Raw genomic sequence first — 27391 nt, 5'->3', positions numbered from 1 at the left:
GGAATACCCCGGCTCTCTGCTTCTGACTGCAGCCACGTGCCGCCTAAGGTACCTGCAGCCATGTCTTTTGTGACATGATGCACTGGATTCCTTCTTAAACTGTAAGGCTTATGAAATAAACTCTCCATTAAGTTGTTTCTGGAAAGGAATTTGGTGACACCAAGTAGCAGAGCAGCTAACAGCAAGGATCAGCCACAATGCAACTGCTGCCCACAGCAGGGATCCTGCGAATTAACAAGATGCATGACTGAGGGTAGAGGGGCAGACCCCAGAGGTACCAGGACAAAACATGTGAAAGAAGCATTGTGAAGGGGAAACAGGAAACTTTCCTTAACACTGGGTACATACAAAACAAAACTACATCATCACAAAGAAAGCACAATACGGCTTGGTGGTGGCACACAATCCCAGCACTCAGGGAAGCAGAGGCAGGTGGATCTCTGTGAGTTCCAGGACACAGAGAAACCTTGTCTCAAAAAGAAAGAAAGAAAGAGAGAGAGGTGGGGAAGAAGGAAGGAAGGAAGGGAAGGAAGGAAAGGAAGGAAGGAAGGAAGGGAAGGAAGTATTCAGCTTTCAGACCCACTCCTAGTGACACACTTCCTCCAGCAAGGCTCCACTTCCTCAAGTTTCACAACTTTCCCAACAGCACCAGAAGCCAGCACATGATTTTTGGGGGGACATTTCATATTCAAACCACAACATCCCATCCTTGGCCATCTCATAATGGATGATTCATTTGCTCCACTGCAGAAGTCCCCATGAGAACTCCTGGTGATTCATTGGCACATGCATTGCAAGTCTCAAGACTTGAGTTTAATCCATGGGACTTCCAGAAGGTTTCTACAGACCTCTCTCTCTCTGTACACACACACACACACACACACACACACACACACAGAGAGAGAGAGAGAGAGAGAGAGAGAGAGAGAGAGAGAGAGAGAGAATGAAACATGTGGTTGATATATTGTGCACCCCAATAAACTTATCTTGCGGTCAGAGAACAGAGCCACTATATTAAACATAGGTTTAGGCAGTGATAGCACATGCTTTTAATCCTAGCATTCAGGAGGCAGAGATCCAGATGGATCTCTGTGAGTTCAAAGCCACACTGGAAACAGCCAGGCATGGTGACACATGCCTTTAATCCCAGGAAGTGATGGCAGGAAGGAGAAAGGTATATAAGGTGTGAGGACCAGGAACTAGAGCTTTTTTAAGCCTGTAGGCTTTGATCAGCAGTTCAGCTGAAATCCATTCGGATGAGGACACAGAGGCTTCCAGTTTCAGGAAACAAGATCAGCTGAGGAATTGGCGAGGTGAGGTTAGCTGTGGCTTGTTCTGTTTCTCTGATCTTTCAGCGTTCACCCCAATACCTGGTTCCTGGGCTTGTTTTTATTAATATTCCCAACATCTGCCTGCTGACACCACCTGGTGACTCCTAACTAACTTTGCTCCCCACTTCCCTACCATTAGGCCTTCCTTTCTTTTGCTGTGTCGTAGACTACCTTTCTCTAATTTTCCTGTCCATTTAGTGTAGGCAGCACACTAACCTAAGGATATGGAGATAATTCCCCAGGTAATAAGACATCACTGTATAAACATGACCGCTCCATGGTTTGGTTAAGAATAAGGTTTATATTGTAGGTATGAGGGAGAGAACAGCCAGGGGCCTTTGGAAGAGTCCAGAGCACAGAGGTAAAGTAGGAAACTGAGCATGGCCAGCAGACAGAGTGGAGCAAGGGAGACAGAGAGGAAGGCAAAGAGAACTTGGGCAAAAGAGGGGGTATACGCAAAATAGCAGGGTTACAAGGAGTAGCTGAGGGAGGGAAGCCTTTGGGCTGGAAAAGTTCAGGGTAGGGAGGAGGTGAGAAGGTCTAGGCTCCTGGACTCTGAAATGTGTAACATGTACTTGAGATACTGAGGGAGCCTGGAGGCAACCATGTGCTTTGGTATGTTGATATACACCACAGGTAGCCATATATCCCTTCTGTCAGTGATAAGGGGAATGGCTTCTTTTGGTAGAGGGGAGCCAGCTTCAAAGTTCCTGAGGAATGCTGACTTTAGCCTAACAGCCAGAATTTGGGGAAATGGAGTTTCCTCTGTACCTGACAGTCTCCTTAGGGTTAGGATCTGAGGAATACACAGCAATAATAAATACAATTTAAAAATTAAAAGTTCCCATGAGGTAGAAGAATAGGGTAGTAAGTCCCAAGAATATTTGTGTTTTAGGTAGTGACTTATTTAGCCAAAGAAAATCAATGTATGAGCAAGTTGTTTATTTTTGAATAAAACAAAACACCCAAACACAACTCTATTACTTTTAGTGGCTTCTCACCCATTGATGAAGAGAACAGGAAGTGAATAAGCAACATAACACTTTTCTTTTCTTTTTTCTTTCTTTCTTTTTTCCGACACAGGGTTTCCTTATGTAGCTTTGCGTCTTTCCTGGAACTCACTTGGTAGCCAAGGCTGGCCTGGAACTCACAGAGATCTGCCTGGCCCTGCCTCCTGAGTGCTGGGATTAAAGGCGTGCGCTGCCGCTGCTGCCACCACCACCACCACCCGGCTCTTTTCTTCTTTTAAAGATTTATTTATACATTATTCTGCCTGCATGTGTCCTTGCAGGCCAGAAGAGGACACCAGATCTCATTATGGATGGTTGTGAGCCACCATGTGGTTGCTGGGAATTGAACTCAGGACCTCTTGAAGAGCAACCAGTGCTCTTAACCTCTGAGCCATCTCTCCAGCCCAACACTTTATTATTATTATTATTATTATTATTATTATTATTATTATTATTATTTAGTTTTCATATGAAGATGTCTCCTTTACATGTCAATGTAAATCTCTTGATGACAAATATAGCTTTTTTTTTTTTTTTTTTTTTTTTTTTTTTTTCCGGTTTTTCGAGACAGCGTTTCTCTGTGTAGCTTTGTGCCTTTCCTGGAACTCACTTGGTAGCCCAGGCTGGCCTTGAACTCACAGAGATCCACCTACCTCTGCCTCCCGAGTGCTGGGATTAAAGGCGTGTGCCACCACCGACCGGCTATCTATAGCTTTTTAAAAATGATTTAAACAAATTTTAATTACGTGTGTGTGTGTGTGTGTGTGTGTGTGTGTATGTGTGTGTATGTGTATGTATGTGTATGGCATGTACAGGTGTCTCCAGAGACTGGAGCAGTGTTAAATCTCCCAAAGCTGCAGTTACAGACAGTTGTGAGCTGCCTGGTGCAGGGGCTACAAACTGAACTTGGGTTCTCTGCAAAAGCAGTAAGTGCCCTTAGTTTCTGAGCCATCTCTCCAGCTCCCATATGTAGTTTATAAATCTGCTTCCAAAGGCGGGAGAGATGCCTCGGTGGGTAAAACTGTTTGATGTGCAATCACCGAGGCTCCTGAGTTCACATCGTAGCACCCATGTAGAAATCTGGGAATGGCTTCATCAGTATCTGTAACCCCAGAGCAGGGACAGGTGAATTGCTGGGTTTTGCTGGCCACCAGTTTAGCAATTCTAGGTTGTAGACGAGACCCTCTTTCAAGGAAATAAGGCAAATAAGAGCCATAGAGCAGGATTCTGGATTCCCTTCTCTGGCCTAAACAGAAGCTGAGGTGTGCACACCCCTCAGACATGTGTCGATACCACACACACACACACACACACACACACACACACACACACACGCATGCACGCGCGCATGCACGCGCGCATACACGCATACACATGCACACACACGAACCACTGATAAACCTGCTTTTCTGATGTTCTTCTCATTTTCTTGTAGGTACTTCCTACTTAACCGACATCGTATGGTGGGCCGGCACAATTGCAAGTAAGTGGTTTGTATAGTAAAGCTTCTGGTCTTTTCATTGATTTCCAAAGTCAGCCGTGCGTCTGGGCGGGGCTGGAAGGGGCAGGAGGAGTGTGGCTTTGCAGATCCTTCCTGCTTCCCACTCTCTCTTCTGTCCGTCCTGTCCTTTCGCTGTTGGGAGAGAGTAGATGAGAAAGTGTGGACGCTGACCTGGGAGAAGGCGGCAGAGGCTCCCGCTGCCCACCAGGTCAGTGCCCTGGGTGTGGAGAAAGAAAGCAGTTCCTCCATCCTCGGTAGCAGAGCTGATGCATTTGGTGCAGCACCATGTTCAGGCTGCCGTGCATCGTAAGCACAGATGATTGAACTAAGAGGTGTCTGGACTCAAAGGGCAGATCAGAGACCATGTGCTATGACTTAAAATAAATAAGAAACTGTAAATTCTTTAAAACCACGTGTTTGTCATATATTGTCTTTTAAGCCAATGCTTCATAGCTGAGGCTGGGGCCGCTCATTGGGGGACCCCCATTTTAAGCTCTGTGTAAGTGGAGCATCCGGAGTCCTGTACAAACCAGCCCTAGCCAGCTTCTCACACTGGAGCAGGCCCGTGGTCACTTGAAGGCAGTTGGGAAGCTCTGCCCAACTTATTGAGGACAGATTGATCTCTGGGTGTTAAGTTACAGGTAAAAGCATTAAGGTTCCTTTATGTGCTACTGCCTAGTGTCTGTAGGTACTGAAACTACTATGTATATCATAAACATAGGAGAACGCATTTTTGAGTGTTGGCACCATAAAACAATGAAAAATGTTTAAGTAGTTATGTTTAACGTGACTGAAATAGTATACAGCACATGTATGTACCCAAGCATTACATGGTAGGTACCCCATGTAGTACTTTGATGTTAAATTTTGGCAAATAAATAAATAAGAATGTAAAAGTAAAAATAGTTTGAGATAGAATTTAAAGAATGGAAATATATTCAGTATTGTGCTTGTTACTTTGGGATTGCTGGTCATTTCAAAAGAAACCCTTTTCAAACAAAATCATGCAAACTCTTGATCACTGATAAGGGAGCTTGGTAATGAATGGTAAGTGGTATCCTTGTGATTCTCTCAACAGTGGCTGTTGGCCAGATTGGAAACTTCCTGGCTTACACTGCGGTCCCTACAGTCCTGGTGACTCCCCTGGGTGCCCTTGGAGTACCATTTGGGTGAGAACTGGCATTCTGTTTTGATAGTTAATATTCAACTTACATAGGAAAAGAACTCTTGTTATAAATGTTTCTGTTAAAAAAATTGCTGATGAAATAGGTCTTTTGTACTTAAGAGTTCATATTTTCATTTTAATTCTTTAAATGTATTTCCCTTTTTTGTTTGTTTCATTTTGTTTTTGTTTTTGTTTTTGCTTTGAGACAGGGTTTCTCTGTGTAGGTCTGGCTGTCCTGTAACTGGCTCTGTAGACCAGGCTGGCCTTGAACTCACAGAGATCCACTCACCTCTGACTTCCAAGTGCTGGGATTAAAGGCGTGGAGCACCACACCCAGCATTCTTTAAGTGTGTTTCTATGCAAAGAGCTCACTTTATTGTATTTCAAATTCTAGTTTATTCATAGTTATCTATGAATCTGCTGATGTTTACTCTCCTGGGCTTTGCTTTGGAAAACTTCTTAGAACCTAGAGTCTTCCTAATAACATTCATATTATTCTGAGAAATCTTGGCTATAAAATGTCAGTTTGTGTTTTGTTTGGGTGCTTAGCATCCCTTGCTGGACAGACATTCTCCCAGTTCATTCCAGTAAACTACAGAAGGTGGGATGCATGACAAGCTGGCATCAATGCATGTGGCAGAGGGTCTGTCATCACAGTCCAGCACATGGCCACTCTGAGCGGAAACTTTGGATATTGCTGTGGGTAGGGTCATCTAAATGGGACAGTGCAAACTCAACTTAGACTTTCATGGCTGGAAATACCTGCTTGTGACAAGAGGTCAGGGCTCCGGGGACAGGAAGAAAAGCAGTCTTACTCCCCAGTTACCCAGTTTTGGAGAGGAATAAAGATTTAAAGAGTGCCAGCTGTCAAAATCACCCTCTTTATTAACTCAATGACCTATGCCATTTTCTTTTACTGTAACAAAAAGGCTGAGAATGGATTTTTTTTTTTTTAAGAAACAAGGGTTTAATTTTGATTCACAGTTCTAGAGGCTCCAAGTGCATTTTTTTTTTCTTTTTTTCTTTTGAGTATGTAGCCCTGTCTGTCCTGGAACTCATTATGTAGACCAGGCTGTCCTTGAATGTGTAGAGATCTGTCTGTCTCTATCTCTCAGGTGCTAAGATTAAAGTTATACATGTGGATAAAGATTTATTTTTGATTTTTAATTATGTGTATATGTGTAGTCTGTGTGTGGGTATGTACACATGTGAGCGCAGGTACCCTGGAAGTCCAGAAGAGGACACTGGATCTCCTGTTGTGAGCTGCCTGTCAGTGCTGGGAACTGAGCTCACGTTCTCTGGAAGAGCAGCATGTGCTCTTACCCGCTGGCTGATCGGTGTCTCTCCAGCTCCAAGCAACCCCATTTGTGAGGCCTACAAACTACTTCTTTCCTTGGCGGAAGCCAATGGGGCCTCCTATAGAGCAGTTCCACATTATAACAATTGATTCAGTGGCAACTGGTTCAGTCCTGTGAGAGCCGCATTAATCCCTTTCAGTTATGTAATCACCTTTTAAAATGACAAATGAAGTTTCAGCATCCACATCCAAACCAAATCACATCCAAACACTTGACTTACTAGAAAAATGTTTTTATGAGACCTTTACTGACTGTATCAACATAATCTGTTGCTAAGATATTAATGTTCCATTGTATCTTTGAAGACGCTGTTAGTGGGAAACAGGGTAATGGTGGTGGCACAGCTGATAGGAAGTCACAACATACCCACACGCTTGGGCTTGCCCCACAGACTGCCTAGTTATTTCTGGTTCAAAATAGCCATTTCCAGGTCAGGACATCACGCGTGACTAGGACTCCGTGGCTTTGCATGGCTGTGTAAAGCGTGCCCGGCCATGTAATCTACACGCATGCGTGGAGTAGCCACATGCGGTCCTGTACGCATGCTCGGCCCACTCTTTAAAAAGCCGGCGCCATTTTGCACAGGTCTCTCTCTTCTTCTCTTCTCTCCTCTTCTCACTCACGTGTGTGCTTCACACAGGCCTGTCACATCTTTTCGATCCTATATTAATAAACAGCTCATCTGTGGATTTGTTGTGTTCGGGACATGTTCCTTGTGGGGTAAGAGCGCCAAAATAAATAACTAACAACAGCCTTTAATCCCAGCACTCGGGAGGCCAGCCTGGTCTACAGAGCTAGTTTCAGGACAGCCAGGACTGTACAGAGAAATCCTGTCTCAAAAAACAAACAAACCAAAAGGGTAATAGGTTAATAAGCAGTATAGAAGAGAAATAAGAGCTGTTTCATCTCATGAGTTTGTTGGCTTCAGCTAGCCAGACCTCACAGAGAAGAGTCTCTGTGATAAATGTATTTATTTACCTTAAATTCATTTTAAGATTCTGTGGTCTATGGGGATGGAGAGGTGGCTCAGCAGTTAAGAGCATTTGCTGCCCTTTCAGAGTTTGGTTCTGGGCACCTACATGCTGCTCAGAACCACCTGTAAGTCCAGTTTCGGGCCATCTTTAGCAGTTCTGCCATCTGATGACACTGCACTCACATGGTGCACAGGCTTACACTCAGGCAAACATTCATACACACACAATAAAAATTAAATCTCAAAAAACAAAAAGATCCATGGTCTAAAAACCTCAACTGCTTTTTTTTTTTTTTTTTCACATGTAACTTTGAAAATAGGTCTTTACCACATTGTTCTTATCCATACATATGCTTGCTATTAATGTCGCTTGATGTCACTTTGTATTTTGGGTGTCCCCAAAAAAGTCTGGGAGCACAGGAACGGTGCTTATGCCTGAATCAATCCTCAGCTTTTCCAGTGTGTTTCTATGGAAGATAAGCTGATTCTATGATCTTTGAACATGGCACATAGATGGCATGTGTACATCAATCCTCATGCCGTTTCATAGTTAGGTAACCTACTGCTTCAATAATTCTGCAAGAGGTGTTATTCACCCAGTGAAGTATAGGGACTATGAAACCACTTCAAGCAATATACTATTGAGCTTTTTAAAAAATAGATAAATCAAATTAGATTGGAAGAAAGCAAAGATGGAAAAGTATATGTGTGCATGGTTTATGAAAAGTTCTGTTGATAATGGGTGAATGGCTGGATTTACAAAGAACAGAAAAGAATATGATACAGGAAAGAAAATGAGTTTATATTTCTGAATAGAACAGAGAGCACTCCCCAATAGGTCCACTTTTATATGCAACAGTTTCATGCATGATAAAGTAATCATTACAATATACTTCAAATAGAGGTTTTAACAAACTTATTTGGGAATAATTTCCAAAAATCAGAAAACCATCTTAACTAATGCCAAAGCCTTTTTCAGCCAGATCTCTTGTGGCTATTTTACCTTACTTTCTCTATGCTTGACTTTCTGTTTTCAGGGTTTCTTCACCTTGGCGCTGTTGCCACATGAGGCCAGACATTTCTTTGTTGGTGGACTGAGGGAAGCTGTCTGTATACTGCAGTTTGTTTAACAGCATCCCTGGCTGCTGTCGACCACATGCCATTAGCATTGACCCCTCCCCAAAGTTTCTCTAGTCATAAACAAATCAACTGATATGTTCAGCAATACAAACAAGGTTGATATAAGAGGACACAGGGGCTGGTAAAGGTACCCACCACAAAGCCACATGACCCAAGTTGAATCCCTGGAACCCATATTTGACATGCTTGCCTCCTCCAGAAAATGTTTAAAACAATTTTAAAAGGAAGATATAATAAGAGCTATCTACCAGACAAAGCAGATTGTACAACAACAAAAAATGTTACTGAAGGACTTTCTATAATAAAATGGCCAGTTTATCTGGAAGACATAATAGTTAAACAAAATATGCACATAAAACAACTTCTGAATATGCATAGCCAAACCTAACAGGAGAGAAGTGAGAGATTATAGAGATGGCTCCACAGTTGAGAGCACTGGCTGCTCTTCCAGAAGACTCAGTTTGGTTTCCAGCTCCCACATGGAGGCTAACAGCTGTCCATAACTCTAGTCCCAAGGGATCTGACACCAGCTTCTGGCCTCCACAGCCACCAGGCATGCATGTGATTGACAGATACACATGCAGGTATAACACCCATATACAGAAAAACAAACAGGTAAAATACTTAACCCATGATGACAATGGAGGATATGAATGTGACGAGAGCACGGTGTGTAGACAGGCTCAGGAGGGTGGTTCCCATGACAGCATCAGTGGCTTTGTAAGAGGGAAAGACCTGAGCACTTGCTCCATCCTGCTGTGACTTCCTCCACTGTGCTCTCTGAGTAAGGTGCTAAGCACATCCCAGTGCTATGCCCGTGGACCCTCAACCTATAGAACTGACCTAAATAAACCTGTTTTCTGTAAAGTACCTACTTGGTATACTTACTTGTAGCAACAGAAAAAGGACTAAGACAAGAGCATAATTACTAAAACCTGAAATAAAGTAGGGACATTTCTACAACTGTACAGAAATGAAAATAATTATATGGCATCAGATTGTTAGGAGAAGTGGACACATTCCTAGAGAGCCTACTGAAACTGTTTCAAGAAGAAAACATGAATTTCTAATTCCTAATTTACAAAAACAAACAAAACAACAAAAACAAAACAAAGCAAAAAAAAAAAAAAAAACTCCAACAAAGAAAAGGCAAAGAAAATTTCTATTGTTTGGGAATTTTATATGTATGCATATAATGCATTTTGATCAAATCTACCTCACTTTCCCTTCTATACCTGTCCTGTACCCTCAATGTTTTCCTCCTAACTACATATAATCTTTAGAAAGAAATTAAAATACCCACCCAGACCACTGAGTGCTGCCTGTGTGTGCTTGGGTGTAGTACCATCTCCTGGAGCATGGGTAGCAGAAGAAAACTGACTCATTTCTGGGTGAGACTTCATCAGCCCCTCCTCCATCCATGCTGGGATTGTGGCTGACTTGACTTTGTGCAGGGCATTCATAACCACTAGAGTTCATGTGTGCTGTTAACAGCACTGTTTTGTTGGGTAAAACCTGTTTCTGGATAGACACCCAGCCCTCTGGCCCTTAAAATCTTTCTGCCCCTTTCCCTTCTGCATGGATTTCTGAGGGAGGGGATATGGTACACATGTCCCATTTAAAGCCGAGTATTCCACAGATGATCAGTTAATCAGTGTGGATCTCTGTATTAATCACCATCCAGTGTAAAAAGAAGCTTCTCCTCTAAGGATTGGGAGATGCACTTGTCTTGTTAGGGTTTCTATTGCTGTGAAGAGATACCATGACCATGCAACTCCTATAAAGGAAAACATTTAATTGAGGTGGCAGCTTACAGTTCAGAGGTTTAGTTCATTATATCATCATGATGGAGAACATGGCAGCCTGCAGGCAGACATAGTGTTGGAGAAGGAACCTGCTATGTCTTGATCCTGCAGACAACAGGAAGTGTTCTGTCTCACTGGGTGTGGCTTGAGCATATATGAGACCTCAAAGCCCACCTCCACAGTGACATATTTTCTCTAACAAGGCCACACCTCTAACAGTGCCACTCCCTTTGGGCTATAGTTTTAGCCACACACAGTTTTTGTTTATTTTGCTTGTTTGTTTTGTTTTTTGCTCAGTTAACTATTCTAGGCTTGAGTTTCATCTTGTGGTACAGAAAGTGGTTGGTTACTCCCACATTATCTTTACCACTATTACCCTAGTGGGCATATCCTGCCAGGTCAGTCATTATTATAGTTCACAGGGTTCACATCTGGGTAAGATCATTTATTATTTTTCTTTCCCCATAGAATGCATAGCACCTTCTGGGAATGATGGCTGTTGGGAGAGGTGGAATCACTTTTTTTCAGAAAAGTGTGGCTCTGAGAGATTATCCATGCAAAGGTCCCATACCCTGCTCATACAGGCAGCATCAAATGTACTCAATTGGTATTAAATTAAAGGAGAGAGGGAGAGATGGGGTATGTAGGGAGGGAGATTGGAAGAGAAAAGTTGGGGGGATGGGGAGGAATTAGAGAGGAGAGAATATAGGGAGTATATTGGATCCAAACATATTGCATGTGTGGATATTAAAATATTTAATAAAAGTAAAATTTTCATATCCAATAGCACCAAAGTAAATGAAATAGGAATAAATTTCACAAAAGAAGGGCAGTCATACTCTGAAAACTATGGAAGTCTTTTGCAGTCATCAAATAGGTGCCAGTACTAAAAGATATTTCTGAGTGAATTTAAAGATGTAGTTGTAAATGGCCCATATTTACAGACAGGAAATATAATATTACCATGGCTGTACTGTAATCTGTAGTTTCAGCACAATGCTGTCAAAGTCTATCTGAAGTCTTCATAGAAATTGATACACTGCCCCTAAAGTTTATATACAGATGGAAAAAAACTATTAAGTAGATGAACAACCTTGAAATATATAAAGAAAGCTGGAGGAATTTCAAAGCTTCTTTCAAAATCCATTAATCAAGGTGGATATTGTGATATATGCCTGTAAGCCCAGCTCTTGGGAGGCTGAAGCTAGGTGTTGTGATACATACGTGTAAGCCCAGCTCTTGGGAGGCTGAAGCTAGGTGTTGTGATACATACGTGTAAGCCCAGCTCTTGGGAGGCTGACACATGGGATTTCAAGATTGAGACGAGACTGGACTTCACAGTGAGCCCTTGTCTCAAATAGAATAAATACTACAGTAATCAAAACTTAATACTGGGTTAAGGACAGGCATGCAAATCAATGAAATAGGATTGGGATTTCAAAGATACACTCATAGTCAGTTAACTTCTTGCCAGAAATACTGAACTAACAGTATAAGAAAGAATGGGCTTTTCAAAAGATGGCGCTCAAGGGCCAGGGCTGGAGCTCCTATGTGTCCACTTCCACCACCGTTCCTCAGTGTTGTTCTAAGCACATGTAAGGCTCTAAGTTTGACCCCCCAGCTCCGCCAGAGTGAAGAAACAAAACAGACGGTATCAACAAACGGGACACCAGCATGCAAATATTTAAAGTTTTTGTCTCTACCTCACCACACAAAAAGTAACCCAAACTACGCCAGAGAGCTAAAACTGGCAAACTCCTGGAAGACAGCATTTAAATCACTGTACTTTTTAAATCAGGCAACAGGTTATTTAAGTATGATTCCAAAATCACACGAAGAAAAAATAAACCAGATACCAAAATTAAAACCTCTGTGCTTCAGAGGCATGAAGGTAGAAGGGAGATACGATTGGGATTTCCAGGATGAGTGGCAGGATGGAGATGGGGTAGACATAATCAAGAGACCATTGTATCTTGTATGAAACTGATAAAGAATACGTGTAAAACAAGCAGCCCATGAGATGTCTGAACAGGTAAAGACAAACCTGATCATTACTGCCATCCCAATGGATGACCTAAGTCCAGTCCTAGGGTCCACATGGTACGGGGAGAAAACAGACTCCTGTAAGTTGTCCTCTGACCTCCAAACACACACTATAGAATGCATGCCCGGACACGTGTACACACACACACACACACACACACACACACACACACACACAAAATGTTTAAAAACCATGTTTCACAGGTTGCCATCAAGAAACAAAATTCATAATAGGAGAAAAGTGTTTCTAATTATGTGTATGATAAGAAATTTTTACTGTGGTGTATGAATCTCATAATTCATTAATAACCAGATTTTACAAGTGGCTATTGCATTCTGTTTTTTTGCGGTGGGATAGGCGGTTATCTGGCTTTGTGGTCCAGGTTCATTGCCCTGCTGCTTTTCATGGCAGCCACTTTCAGCCATGGCATGGTCTGGCAATTGTCCCAGGCAAACCTAGGTCTGGTTTTTATTCTGTGACCCTCCCCTTCTCCCGTTCTTAGGGCAGCTACATTGGCCCCATGGTAAGTACTTTTTCTATTGCTGTGACAAAACCCCTTGATCAAGGCAGAAACAGGATTTAACTTGGCTTACGGTTTCAGAGGGTTAGAATCCACAATGGCAGAGCAAAGGAGCAGCTGAGAGCTAATGTCCTGACCCATAAGCAGGAGGCTGAGAGCCTCACTGGGAATGCTCAAGCCTTTTGAAACCTCAAAGCCCTCCCCTAGTGTCACACCTCCAACAAGGTCACACCCTCTAATCCCTTCCCAAACAGTTCCACCAACTGGGGACCAAGTGGTCAAAAATGAGCCTGTGGGGGCATTCAAACCACCCCAGGTCTGGTTGAAGGTCTAGTCATGGTTTTCTTATTAGATCGTGTGAGTAATGCTGTTCACTTTCCAAACTGGACTGCTAGGCCCTCAGGACAAAACTGCAGGTACAGTAAGTACAGTGTATTCTGTATACTGTACACAGAGTGGTATAAGTTAGGAGGAATGGCTTCAGCCTTAGGGTTTTTTATGTCCAGTGTTGGCATTCAGAAAATGATGGTCCTGAGTGCAGTACTTTGACATGGTGAGCCTTCAAACTATGGTCTCGTACCCATGCCTTCCTGCCCCTGGTCTATCCAATCATCTTTCATTATCTTTATTTCCCAGAGTACAAGTTAAGGATTTCTCAGAAGTTTACTTATATGATTGAAGACATTTCTTGCAAAATAAATGTAGTGGTTTTTTTTGGGGGGGGGGATCTGAGGACCGAACCCAGGGCCTTGCGCTTGCTAGGCAAGCACTCTACCACTGAGCTAAATCCCCAACCCCAGAAATGTAGTCCCTAAGTATTTCTTCAAATAACTAGTGAAGAATGGCCACGGAAGGAGAGCCTAATGAGTCCACGGTCATTACCTTGCCCAGACACCCTGTTCATCTGCTTTTCTAAGGGCAGCTGAAAAGGTGAACTGATGATCTGTGAAAGATACTTTTTTTGTCTTTCACTTACCTGTGACTTGTTACCTACCTCCTCCCAGAGCTGAGAGGAGCCTGGTTTCAACCACTTAATCAGTTATCACCTGCAGCCACATTCTTCTGTGAAGACAGTATTTAAGTTCTAACCATCCAGCCTTCATTTTTCTTTAATTTTTTTCTGGGTTTTGTTCTTAAATATTTTGAATTACTTGTTTAGTTGGGACCCAGAGTGAGGATCCTTTCACACACACCTGTCACTGGACTTTGTCTTTGCCCCCCACTCCCCTCTCTGGGCCACCCTCCCCTTGCTGGCTCTCCTGCTCCCCCAGGACAGCCCTCCCTTCTGCGGTGTGTCATATTTCTCCCTTACATTCTCCTAGTTCTCCTCTCATTCACGTTAGGCCTTTTCCTTCCCTTTCGATGACTCAGTTTCCCAGTAATACCACAGGCTGGAACGTGCTCTAATGCCTAGCCATGGATAGACATGTATGATCTGAACTACTCAAGTGTAGGAGTTCATGCCTCAGTACTTGGCAGCCTAAGTCAGGAGGAGTGCTGTGAGTTCCAGGCCAAGCTTGGATGCACAGTGAGATTCTATCTCATTGTCTCCTTTACCCTAACAAATAGAAATGATGATGCACACTAAATAATTTTAGGTACATTTTTTTCCTGTTAATTGTCTATCATCATTTCATTTCAGCGAGAGTGAGGGACATTTCTCTTGCCTCTTCATTAACTTTGTAGTCTCAGCTTCAATGATGATCCTTTCTGGGGTCTTATATGTCAAAGAACATAATCCAGTATATCCATGAACCTGTTGCACCCTGTTCCTGGATGTTCATGTCTTTTGAATTTCTTCAGCATAGATAGCAACAATATAGCAATTACCAGTTTTTCCAATTCAGGTTGTATACTGACATAAAGGGAAATAAGAGATGAAATACATTAATAATGTTTTATGAATTTATACAATATTTTTATCCAAAAAAGCAGTATATATTGTTTTTTGAGACAGGGTTTCTTTGTGTAGTTTTGGTTCCTGTCCTGGATCTCACTCTGTAGACCAGGCTGGCCTCGAACTCACAGAGATCCACCTAGCTCTGTCTCCCAAGTGCTGGGATTAAAGGTGTGTGCCACCACCACCCAGCCAGTGCCATATTTTTAAAGTTTTGAGTACTAGTAAAAAATAACCACCCATATTCCTTCTTTCATACTTTAGTTACTGTTATCATTTTTGTATTTTTCTTTATAATGTGTATAAGTATATAGTATGTTTTATATATAATATATATGTATGTTGTTTGCTTTTATGAATAAGGAGGGAATATTTTTAGTTTTTGGCCAATCATGAAACTTCTCTCCTACTCATGTATCTCATATCTGTGAGATAATTAAGATATTGTACAATATATGAGTTAAGATATTATAAACTATATATTAGCTATGCATGAAAATGATATGAAAACCCAACTGTTGGAATATAACTTCAATAAATTTCTAATGGGAAAATTTATTTTTCTATTTGTAAAAACTAAATGATGGGCTGGGTGTACATGTTGCTCAGTGTTAAAGCATATGCAGGGCTCTAGATTTGATTCTTAGTGCCAAAATACAAATAAAAACATTAAAAAATAAACCTCAATGAAAATAAAATACACCTAGAAATGAAGTATGAGTTTTCTAGATAAAGTATCTATAATTAGAAGAAACAAGTCATATAGTTTGATTTAAACTGTAATGATTTCTTTTATTTAATTGAAGGTCCATTTTAGCTTCTTATCTTCTGAAGGAAAAACTCAACATCTTGGGCAAGTTGGGGTGTCTGCTAAGCTGTGCAGGTTCTGTTGTGCTGATTATCCATTCCCCGAAGTCTGAGAGTGTGACAACTCAGGCTGAGTTGGAGGAGAAGCTGACCAACCCAGGTAACTCCTTTCTAGCATGGTGGCCGAGTCTGTGTCCCCAGGAATCCAGGCAGTTCGTAATACCACTTTCTGGCAGGGCAGGTGTACAAGGTCTACTCGGGTTTGTTACCACAGATCTTGATTGCCTGTCCATTTTGCGTGTGTGCATCAGCTGGATGTGAGTACACTCTACCCCAGTTTTCAGAGGTACTCTAAGTTTGGCTGGACTGTCTGGAGAGTTTGTAATGACATTAGTTCACTAGGGCTTTATTTCCTTTGGTACTTCCTGTTGTCTTAGTTACTTTTGTATTGTTGCAGGAAAACATGACCAATGCAACTTATAAAACAAAGCATTTAATTGTGCTTATGGTTTCCGAGGGTGAAGAGTCCATGATGGGGGAGCAAAGCCATGTTGGCCAGAACAGCTGAGAGCTCACATCTTGATTCACAAACAAGAGGCAGAGAAAGCTAACTGGGAGTGGCATGAGGCTTTCAAAACCTCAAAGCCTGCCCTCAGTGACACACCTCCTCCAGCAAGGCCACACCTCCTGGTCCTTCCCAAACAGTTCCACCAACTGGGGATCAGGCATTGAAAGATGCAAGCCTGTGTGGGCCATTCCCATTCAAGCCACCACATCTGCAAACATTTCACGTTTTAATTTTTACTTATAAAATCCAAAGTTCTCTCTGAGTATGAGTGCAAAGAGTCTAAAGGTGTTAAAAAATAGACCACTCTATGGACTAGGCAAGAGTGCCCTGAAGGGTTCATATGATTTCCAGAGAATATTTATAGGCTGCTCCCCTACCCCCATGCTGGGAGTTGAACCTTGAAGGCCTATGCAGGGTAAGTAAGCATTGTACCTCTGAACCATATTCCCAGTCCACTTATTTTTGATGAGTGGGATTCTGTTATGTTCAGATCCCAACTTCTACATTTATAATTTATATATGTATAATTATGCGTTATTATTTTTATTCTCTGTATATGGCTACGTACACATGAGTACAGATGTCCTTGGAAGCCGGAGGTGTCAGACCTTCCTAGGACCTCAACTACACTCAGTTGTTTGCTGCTCTATTTGGGTACTGAGACAAACTTGGGTCCTCTGCAAAAGCAATATGAGCCTTTACCTGCTGATCCATCTCTCCAGCCCTATGTATAATTAGATATCATGAAAATATTAAGAAAATGTGAAATATAAAATGGTATGATCTGTCTACTTTCTTAGGTAATAGATTTCCTTTTTCCCCATCCTTTTTCTTCTTTGGTTTCTTCCTCCTCTTTGCTGCTTCCTGTTCCTCTTTTTCCTAGTCAGGGTTACAATACGGAGCCTTGTGTGGCCTGATGCTTGCTTGTTAGTCCAAGGTCTTCCCACACTTGGAGCAGACCTCCTCCCTTAACTCTCAGATGACAGGCATAGGACACCACGTCCAGCTTTTTATTTTAAGATGGTTTTAAACATATTTATTTATTGAGAGTTTCATATATCTATACACAGTGTAATTTGATGGGCTGGAGAGATGGCTCAGAGGTTAAGAGCTCTTGCTGCTCTTCCAGCAGAGTGAGGTTTGATTCCCAGCACCTACATAGTAGTTCACAATCATCTGTAACTCCAGTCCCTCTTCTGAACTCCTCAGGCACCAGGCATGTAGCTAGTACACAGACATACATGCAGGTAAAATACTCATACATATAAAAAAAATCTGAAACAAAGCACTGTACTTTGATAAAATCTACCCACATTCCCTTCCCTCCAGCTCCTCCCATACCTCCACTTCACCTTCTCGGCTGTGTGTATTTTTTTTAACCCACTGAATCCACTCAGTGTTGCTAGTGTGTGCATGGCACAGCTCTCGCTCTCTCTCTTGCCCTCTCATTTTTTTTCTAAAGGTACAAACCACGCAATTAATTTTTGCCCCAAAGGAAATTTAAGCCAGCACTTAATTATATTTCCAAACTCCCTCATATGGATGCCTGATATTCGAAGATGAAGTCCAAGAAAATGTTCTGTGAAGATATTTAGCGAGAGAGTAGTGGACTGGGGTGTGGGTTTCGGTGTTGGAATGACAAGGCCCTGGGTGAGATGGGGAACACCACAGGAGGACAAGGGGTTACTTGGAGAGTGTTGTGATGTGCACATTCTCAGTGTTGGCAGCATCACTCCAGAAAGCCAAAGCCTGTGCTTGGGAGAGAAAACATACATACATTTTTAATGTACAAGAGACAGGTTTAGAGATACGAATAGATAGTGTTTCCTTTAAAGAGAACAGTGATGAAAAACGTGCTTTGCACACAGATTGAAAAGTCACAAGTCTGTGAGCATCCGAGAAATGAGAAACTCAGGTTGAGCAAAGGAAAAAAAGGGTTTCCTGCATGTGAATTCTTCCCTCTAACACACCGTCACTGAGGCTGTTGTTCAAGTGTCCACTGTGGCGGGTGTTCTTGTCCCTTCTGCATCCAGTTTGCCATGCCCCTGCCTCTCCTGTCCTTCTCATAGCTGCCTTTGGTGAGACCTGAATTTTCTAACCTCCACTACCCTTACTTCCAGTTCCTGCTACCTCAGCCTTCTTGATTCCGGAGAGCCTTCTGAAATGTCATCTCATTTTGTCCCTTCCCGCTTCAAGGCTCTTGGTAGCCACCTTTCCCTTGAGAGCAATCCCAGACAGATCCACATTTCCACTCTGCTGCTGATCCCATGCCTGCTTACTTGCACTCAGGCTGCTTCTGATTTTCTACCCAGGCCCCCCAAACCTGCCCCACAATTAGATAGTATTTTGTGCTTACACATACCAGCCTCTGCCCTCCATTGTCACTTTGCCAGTTTATAGGTGAAGCTCTCAGACAGCTTAGCTATCCTTCCATCGACTCTTTCCTTAGTCTGCCTCCAGTACAGTGCTAAATAGTTTCTTTTCTCACTCCTGAGGGCCTGAGCTCCCACTGCCTGCTTGCTTGTTTGCATGTCTACACTTGTTGCTGTGCGTGCCTACGCTGACTGATTTGTGTTTCCAGCCGGCTTCTAGATTTGTGAAGTCCAGCATGTGAAATACAACCTTGTATGTGGGATTTCAGAGCAAGCAATATAATAGCTAATATTTAAACATAAAGGGGCTGTAGCAGGATTCTACCTTCTAATGTTAATGCTCAAGTACAACTATAGGAAAAGGCATAATGAAGTTGGCAGACCACCCAGAATGTGGTAGAAGTAAATATGAACCGATAGAGCTATCATGTTCGTGACTTAGGCTGAGCATCCACCATCAGTGTGAGCACCGCTATCAGTGATAGGACCTTCTGAAATGGAGGATCATTCTTGAAGTCCCAGTCAGAGAACATTCATCTTTCGGCCTACATGGAAGTTGTATTTGTGAAAATTTTAATGTGTAGGAAACCTGCGCAAGGATACTTCATTATGTAATTTCTAGCTCTGATAGTCATAACCAGAGTTTTTACTTACAAGTCCAAGGAGACATTCAGAAGTTGTGAAGAATGGAGATAATGTGGTTGTGTGTGCACTTTGTACCCTACCCACATCCATTGTATTCATCCCTTAAAGCAGTGGTTCTCAACCTCCCTAATACTTCAACCCTTTGATACAGTTCCTCATGTCATGGTGACCCCAACCATGAAATTATTTCTATTGCTACCTCATAACTCCAGTTTTGCTACTGTTATGAATTTTAATGTAAATATCTGTTTTCCAGTGGTCTTAGGCGACCCTTGTGAAGGGGTCAAGAACCACAGGTTGAGAACCACTGCCCTACAGGTTCTATCTGCGTAGACACTGCCACAGTTTAAGATCATTTTCACTTTAGCTTCTGCCCTGTCACACCCTCAGTACCATCTGTGTGGTAGGTGTTCTGTGACTGACTCTGAGGTAAGAGCTCCTCCTGCAGCTGGGTGCAGTGGTGGCCTGTACCTCCAGTCTCAGCTACTACGAGTGCTGAGTTGGGAGGATCCTTTGAACTTAGGTGTTCCAGATCAGTCAGAATGACAAAACAAGACCTGCTCTGTAAGAAAACATAAAGTCCATCATGTGATTAGCTTTGTTTTTTTTAACCTCAGGTTTTTAAACCTGTTTTTGTTGTTGTTGTCAATGATACTGATAGAGTAGGTCATATAAGCATTAGTAGTTAAGACACTTTGGAGCAGGATTTCACTTTTTTATTGGGAGCCATGGCGGGGGCTTTTCTGTCAATGGAGGTGATCATAATTTCTTCAGCTACTCCAGGCTTGGCCCTGGGAGTCCTGGGAATAGCTGTTTTCGTTAGAACACCCCTCCATCCATTTGGAGGGGCACTGGGTAGTTGTGGCCTGGTTGGATAGAGTTATGCAGAGGCAGAATTATAATGAGGTCTTTAATGGTAAAGGACACAAGGCAGACACTTCTTAGCACAGGCATTCCTGAAGAAGATAACAGTTCTTCTGGCCTGGTGTTATCCTTGTGGCTGAAGTGGCTTGGAGTTACACATTTTGTTTTACTATGCTGAGGATCAAACCCAGGGCCTTGAGTATGCTGAGCAAATGCTCTACTACAGAGCTCCATTCCTTGTTCCTATGACTGTATGAAGGATGAGTAATGATGGGAATAGATTTTGTGGAGTGGACCTAGTGGGTATAGTAAAAAAAGTTGAAGCTGTTTGGTGCTTGCCTATCCCCCTTAGGTCTCTGTCCTCTGATAGAAGGGGTAGCTGGTGAGGGATCAGGAGCTGGCTCAGCCTTGCTCTCTGGGTGGTATCTGGTGGGGTGGCTTCCCCAGTCACTGTGTGCCATCTGTCTTACAGTGTTTGTGGGCTACCTGTGCATTGTGCTGCTTATGCTGCTGCTACTGATCTTCTGGATTGCACCAGCCCATGGGCCCACCAACATCATGGTCTACATCAGCATCTGCTCCTTGCTGGGGAGTTTCACTGTGCCTTCCACCAAGGGCATTGGGCTGGCAGCCCAAGACATCTTACACAACAATCCATCTAGTCAGAGAGCCCTCTGCCTGTGCCTTGTGCTCCTGGCTGTCCTGGGCTGCAGCATCATTGTCCAATTCAGGTACATCAACAAGGCCCTGGAGTGCTTCGACTCCTCTGTGTTTGGGGCCATCTACTACGTTGTATTTACCACGCTGGTCCTACTGGCTTCAGCCATCCTATTCCGGGAGTGGAGCAATGTGGGCCTGGTGGACTTCTTGGGCATGGCCTGTGGATTTACAACTGTCTCCGTGGGAATTGTTCTTATCCAAGTGTTCAAAGAATTCAATTTCAACCTTGGGGAGATGAACAAATCCAATATGAAAACAGACTAAGATGCAGCTGCGGGTTGGAGGCTTGAAGAACAGGCATTGGAAGGGGTCTGTGGTTTTGACTAGATGTCAAGTGGAAAAGACTCTCAGTGAGAGTTGTCTGTGTACTAATGATCTAGTGGACAATAGGGAGCCTTGCTTTACACCAGGGTGGGGTCCAGACCTCTGCAGTACAAAGCTCCCAATGGTTGTCTGGGTGTAAACTCTCTCTGATGAGACAAGTCCTGTTTTCATTTCCATTAACCTAGACACTTTCATAATTACTTGTTTAAAGCAGTTTAACATGATTTAACCAGATAATAAGGGTGAGGTCTTTCTAGTTAGTCTTTGTAGGGGAGCAGATGTTCTTACTTAAGTACTTTGGGAAAGGAAGAAACTGTTGTGAAGTCTGGCTTTGTACAGTACACATCACTGACTTTGTCTGTGTTAAGCATGTATAGCATTCAGGTAGTTTACTCAAATAAGAGGTGTATGAATTGAGTTGTTGTTAGTCCTTTAACAACCTGACTCTCCTACATGTTCCCCCAAACAGTAGTAAGCAGAGAGAGAAGAGTTAATGATGGTGGTGCAGAGTTCCATTGACAGGATGACTTTCCAGTAGCTCAAATCGATTTTAGTGCCTTTATCATTTGAATTATTCACTTAATTTAACTGCTGGGTGTATATGTGAAATGTTCTAATTAGAGATATGTAAAGCACTTAGAAAAATACTGTGTTCAGTGGAAGATAGTGAAAACTAGAGATACAGAAAAAAAAATCTAAAAGTGACTCATTTCTGTATCGTCATCCAATTAAGGACAACTGATTAATTTTGAAGAGATATTTTATTTTCACTTAACCTATGTTACTTGGATCCATTATGAAAACATCTGCTTTCTGTTTCAGGAGGCATTGTACCCATTCAGAAGAAATAAACTATTAAACTTGACAATAAGATTGTTAAATTAGAGAGTGTCTATTAAGTACATACCACAGGAGTTTAGTATGTACCTCAATATAGGAACAGGTCAAGGACACAGCTTAGAACTGTTTCTACAAAGGGTAATGCATACTTTCTAAGGGAGTTTCTAGCAAAGATGAAAACAATTTAGCTTCTTATTGTTTGAAATGGTAGAACCTTCTAAAGTTCTTACCAAACATCTTACTAAACCTTCTGACTGTATGCAAGGTCCTGGGTTTGATAACCAGCATCAAAAAACAAACTACAAAACAAAACAGCCTTCTTAAATGGAAAATAGTTATTAATTATGCAGCATTTTAGATCTGAAATGATTCTTCTGGCCATAGTAGCCTTCCCTGTGTATTAAACTGGAGCAAGGTACAAAGTGATACAATATAACATTTATATACCATATTATGATGTTGTATATTCCATATGCTCTGTTTTATCTAAATGGGATGTGCCAAGTTTAAAAACGGGGTTGGTAAAGTAAATTAGGTGAGATAGAACATGAATTTTAATAATTCCCAATTAAACTTCTCACTAAGGCAAAAATGTACTTTTCCAGATAAAAAGAGCATTTCTAAAGTAAAGACCCAAAGACTAGTTCACTGAACTGTAGAATAAAAAGGCTAAATAAAATACTAGTTTAACATAAGGGATCTGGTTATCTGGCTCATTTGTCACATTCAATGAATTGAAAGTATGAATGATGACCTTGGTGTATCAGTTAGTGATTTGTGAACAGAAAAAAAAAAAAAAGATTTAAACAATTGAAAACCTTGCATAAAGCAGTAGTTAGTAAATGTTCAAGTTCATTCTTTTTTTTGTATCAGCTCTTCAAAAATTTTTTTTTAAATCATCAGTATCATTAGGGATAGAAACCTTAACTCTAAGTGTTTGAACAGAACATAATTGGAAAGTGTTATGTAGCAGGATCAATATAATTTTAACATTAAGGTTTCTGAGGTAAGAATATAGCTATACTAGTGCAAGGAAGAAACTTAAAATGTGGAAATTACTTTGCTCATTGCCCTACTTACTGTGGAGCTTAGTTAAATGCATCTGTTGATGTACCTGAAGTTTTAGTCCACAATTACACCCTGAATATCCAAAGGTGTTAATACTTTGTGTGTGAAGCAAAATTTCATAGTATTAATAGTTCTCCTAAGTTCTGGAACAATGAGACCACTCAGGTTTCCATCTGGTCAGCAGATTGCTTCAGTAGGATGCATGCTTTTGTTCTAGAGGAATTCATTGCTTTTCAAGTCTGATAATAATGTCCCAGTAACCGTCAGGAATAGAATCTAATTTTCAAATTCAATATAGTGCACATAGATGTACACTTACTACTATTTTACAAATTCAGTTTTCATAATTCACTTTGAAATGCAAAAGAAAATAAAAATTCCCATGTAAGTGCTTGGTGGGAAAGTCTAGAATGCAAATGAATCTCTTATTAGTCTCCCCAACAGGAAACACTTTCATTATGATACTTTCGGGGTTTAATTTCTGATAAAAATTAAGGAAACAATGCCTACTATGTAGATTTTTTTCAAGTATTTAAAATTATTGAAATAAAAAATGTTGGTAACAATTTAGAGAGTTACTCTTGGAAGACATTTAGGCTATTTCTCTCCTCTTCTACTTGGACAATGCCTTTGCTCATAAATATCTTTACATTTGAAAAGGTTGTTTTCTGTTTTAAGTACTGATCAAGTGTGGTATCAGTTAGGCATTCCTACTGGAACCCAGATGCAGGATACCATCTGGAGCATTTTTCTGGGCTGCACAAAGGCTGTATCTGTGGAGGTTCTCGAGGAAGCGGGCGTAGCTGCCCATACTGGGGCCTTTGGAGAGGAACTGTTCCCAGTGCCCTAGCTGATCACTAAGACTATCACTATAGTTGTTTCTATTAGAATATCAGTAAAATATATTTTGCTACTGTTTGTTCAACAATAAGATTCTAGTCCTACGTTCAAGCCATTTTGTTCTGCTTAATTTTATTTCCAGTTCATCACAGAAATAATATATTGATCTTTTTCCTTCATTAGGTTTCACATCTGCGTTTTTTTTTTTTTTAAGATTTATTTACTTATTTTATGTATATGAGTGCTTTGTTAACTCAGAGCCAGAAGAGGGCATCAGATCCCACTGTAGATGGTTGTGAGCCACCATGTGCTTGCTGGGAGTTGAACTCAGAACCTCCAGAAGAGCAGCCAGTGCTCTTAACTACTGAGCCATCTCTCCAGCCCCCCACATCTGTTTTCTTATTTATTTATTTATTTTTGGTACTAGGAAATTGAAACATAGGCATTATGTGTGCTAGGCGGGAGTTTGACCTTGGAGCTTCATCCCTAGCCTGCTCATGTCCACCTTTGCTAGACCCATATTCAAATGTGCAATCACAGAGTCTTGTCCTTTGCTCCTATGGCTCAATTGCTGGCCAACACCGTGCTGAACTTTTAGAAGCTGGTCTCTAGGCTTTAGTAAAGTACTCAGATGCAGTGCTTTGTAGATGTGGAAAAACAGATGGTCTGTGGAAACAAGTATTGATGAGCATAGTCTATTGCCCTGCAGCATAATTTGTTTTCTCTCTAACCCCTTAAAAAGGGGTTATGTCAAGTATCCCAGGCTGGCCTTGGACTCCCAATCCTACTCCCTCAACCCCCCCAGTGCTGGAATTACAAGCATATGTCATTACACTTGGCCTCCTGAGTATTGTCATTTTTGTTAGCAGTGGTATTTTTATTCCACACTGATCTACAGAGCAGAGCTCCTCTCTGATGCCTACCCGGTCTTGGTCAGTATTCCCGTGACCTTTAGGAAGACCTTGTGACTATATGAATGGGGTCCAAGGAAGTATTCTGACTCCAAGGAGCTTGTTGATCTGTTAAAGCAGGACTGGATAGACTCTTGGTGTTAAGCCTTCTCAGGGACCAAAACTGTATTATTAGCTCCTTAGCACAGACTTTCTAAGGACATAGCCACATTTTTCCTTTGTTTTACCTATGTTCATTGCTAGATTCTGTTGAGTTGGCAAAAGGTCACTTGTTACACCAATCACATTACAAGCTAGTTCACCATGTAGAAGGCCTAAGCTTTTTGTATTTCTCATTTACACATGACAGTTGTTACTGGTGAATTTTAAGGATCTGTTATTTAGCTCTTAAGTGATTTTTTTTCATATCTGGCAAGATTTGTATACTACATTATACATTCAAGGAGATTAAGTATTATAGGAATAGTAATGAGTGTCTAGCCCAATATCACTACTCATTTTTTGTCATACACATTTTTCATATATTATTAAATGCAACAAAAGAATATTTTTTAAAATAGCTGTTGCATCAAAAAATATCTATTAAAAATGATACTCTATAGAACAAAAATGACCATGTAAATAAACATCTATTTCAAATGTACCCAAAGCAATTTAAAATTATAGTCATAGGCCCATGGATTCAGGGAGGATTTATTTATTTAGTTAGTTATTCATTTGTAAAGATTTATTTTTATTTCACGGTTGTATGGGTATTTTCCTGCATATATGTATGTATACCACCTGCATGCAGTACCTGCTGAGGCCAGAAGAGGGCATGGGATCCCTTGGAACTGGAACTACAGCAGGTTATGCAGCACCACGTGGGTCCCAGGAACCCCACCTAAGCCCTCTGCAAAAGTAGCAAATGGTTTTAAGCACCAAGCCATCTCTCCAGCTCCAGAGGACTTATTTTTTTCTTTTCTCAATTTTCTCCTGATTTGTGAAAATTATGTGAGTTTTTTAACCTTCCTGTGCCTCAGTTTTTCTACCTCGAAAGTTGTGGGAAGGTTCTTCAGATTGATGAATTGTAAACTGAGAGTATGTTTAGTAGCACTCTGGATGCATAGGTTAGAGCACCGTGCTGAGAAGTGCCCTGGAAGAGGTGGGATGAAACTCAGCTTGCAGACTTCTGAGCCTGATCGAGACTATGGAAGAGCATGTAGCCTTGAACACCAAACAACTAAAGGGAACACCGGCTGTGGAGATTGCATGATTCCATAAGATTTACTTTTGTTTAAGGGTTTACGCACTTTGTTGTACAATGAGGAAATAAAACATGGACTTAAAACCCATTGAGAGATCAAATTATGATGGTGTGAGAGTTCCTTTTATGTTCTCCTTGGTTTTTGTGCTGCATATGTGACCCATCAATTCTGTTGCATTGAATTTGTCCTGATAATGCTAAACTTCCTGCTTCTAAGCACCTTCGCCCTGATACTGAATTATCTGATGCCAGGAGACTGTCAGGAGCTCCCAAAACACTAATGCCAAAGAGTCACCTTGAAAAAGTCAGATTTCTTTTATTTGTTATAATACATTGCATTTCACTAATCAGTGTTTTTGCACTTCACAAAAATTTAAAGGTGTGGCTTTTCAGTTGTATTCCCTTTTTCTTTTTCTTTCTTTCTTCCTTCCTTTCTCTCTCTCTCTCTCTCTCTTTTTGCTTTTTAAAAGGATAATTATTATTTCCTCATGAAATGAATATAATGAGAGAAAGAACATAGAATGCCAAATGTTGGTTGCAGAAAAGTTTTTTTTTTCTTTCCACATAAATGTAGGGGAAAATGTTTCCAGTTAGTACATATACATAATAATCAGTGTCTAAGACTTGCTTATATTTTGCTTCCTAGAAGTAGTCATAGCATGTTATAAATGCCTTATGTAGATAAAAAGGCTATTAAGTTTTCCAATACTATTTATTATTCTGTATATGTTTTAAAATAAAGTAAAATTTCTAGCTGAGTATGTGTTGACTTTTCCCATTGCTTGGAATTCTTAAGTACTTTCAGGTTCTAAATCATCCCAATTGTGTCACATTTTGTTGTTTTATTCATGTGCAAGCTGGCCATGGTGCTGAATGCCTTTAGTCCCAGCTTTCAGGAGGCAGAGACAGGCAGACCTCTGAATTCAAGGTCAGCCTGGTCTCCACACTGAGTCCCAGGATAGCCCAACTACATAAAGAGAACTTGTCTCAAAAATAATTATATGTGTGTGTGTGCCTATGTATACTTAAGTATACTATATGCGTGCAGTGCCCAAGGAGACTGAAAGGTGGCATTGGTTCTCCTACATCTGAAGCCTTAGGCAGCTGTGAATGTGGTTGCTGAGAATCAAACCCTGGCTATCATTCCATCGCACAATGTATCACATGTTTCCTGTATAAATTGACAACATGACTGCTCCAAGGTGTGGTTATGAGGAAGGTTTCTGCAGAGAGGGAAAGTAGACTGAACATGGCCAGCAAGACTGGACCTGGCCACAGAGAGGTGGGGAGGGGGAGGGACAGGGGTAGATGAAGACAGAGGACCAAGAGGAGACCCAGAAAGAGGGGCAAAAGAGAGTGCTTAGCCAAAATAGCGGGGGTTATAAGGAGAAAGGAGTAGCTGGGGGGAGGGGAGCTCCTGAGCTAGAGGAAGTTTATGGTGA

The 27391-nt window shown here is 41.5% G+C and overlaps 1 protein-coding gene across 1 annotated transcript in view; it reads left to right on the top strand.

The window, feature by feature from the left end:
* Nipa1 (NIPA magnesium transporter 1) overlaps positions 1–22683 on the top strand; it is a 31121-nt gene extending 8438 nt beyond the window's left edge. Inside the window, exons 2-5 of the mRNA XM_036191708.1 lie at positions 3777–3824; positions 4921–5011; positions 15551–15711; positions 20473–22683. Of these exons, the coding sequence (XP_036047601.1) occupies positions 3777–3824; positions 4921–5011; positions 15551–15711; positions 20473–20984 (812 nt within the window). The 3' untranslated portion in view covers positions 20985–22683. The remainder of the gene's footprint in view (positions 1–3776; positions 3825–4920; positions 5012–15550; positions 15712–20472) is intronic.
* Positions 22684–27391: the final 4708 nt, after the last annotated feature.

This window comes from Onychomys torridus, chromosome 1 (genome assembly GCF_903995425.1).
Source record: "Onychomys torridus chromosome 1, mOncTor1.1, whole genome shotgun sequence".
Taxonomy (NCBI): Eukaryota; Metazoa; Chordata; class Mammalia; order Rodentia; family Cricetidae; genus Onychomys; species Onychomys torridus.
Note: the sequence above shows the minus strand (reverse complement) of the source record. Positions and strands in the feature narration are given on the sequence as shown.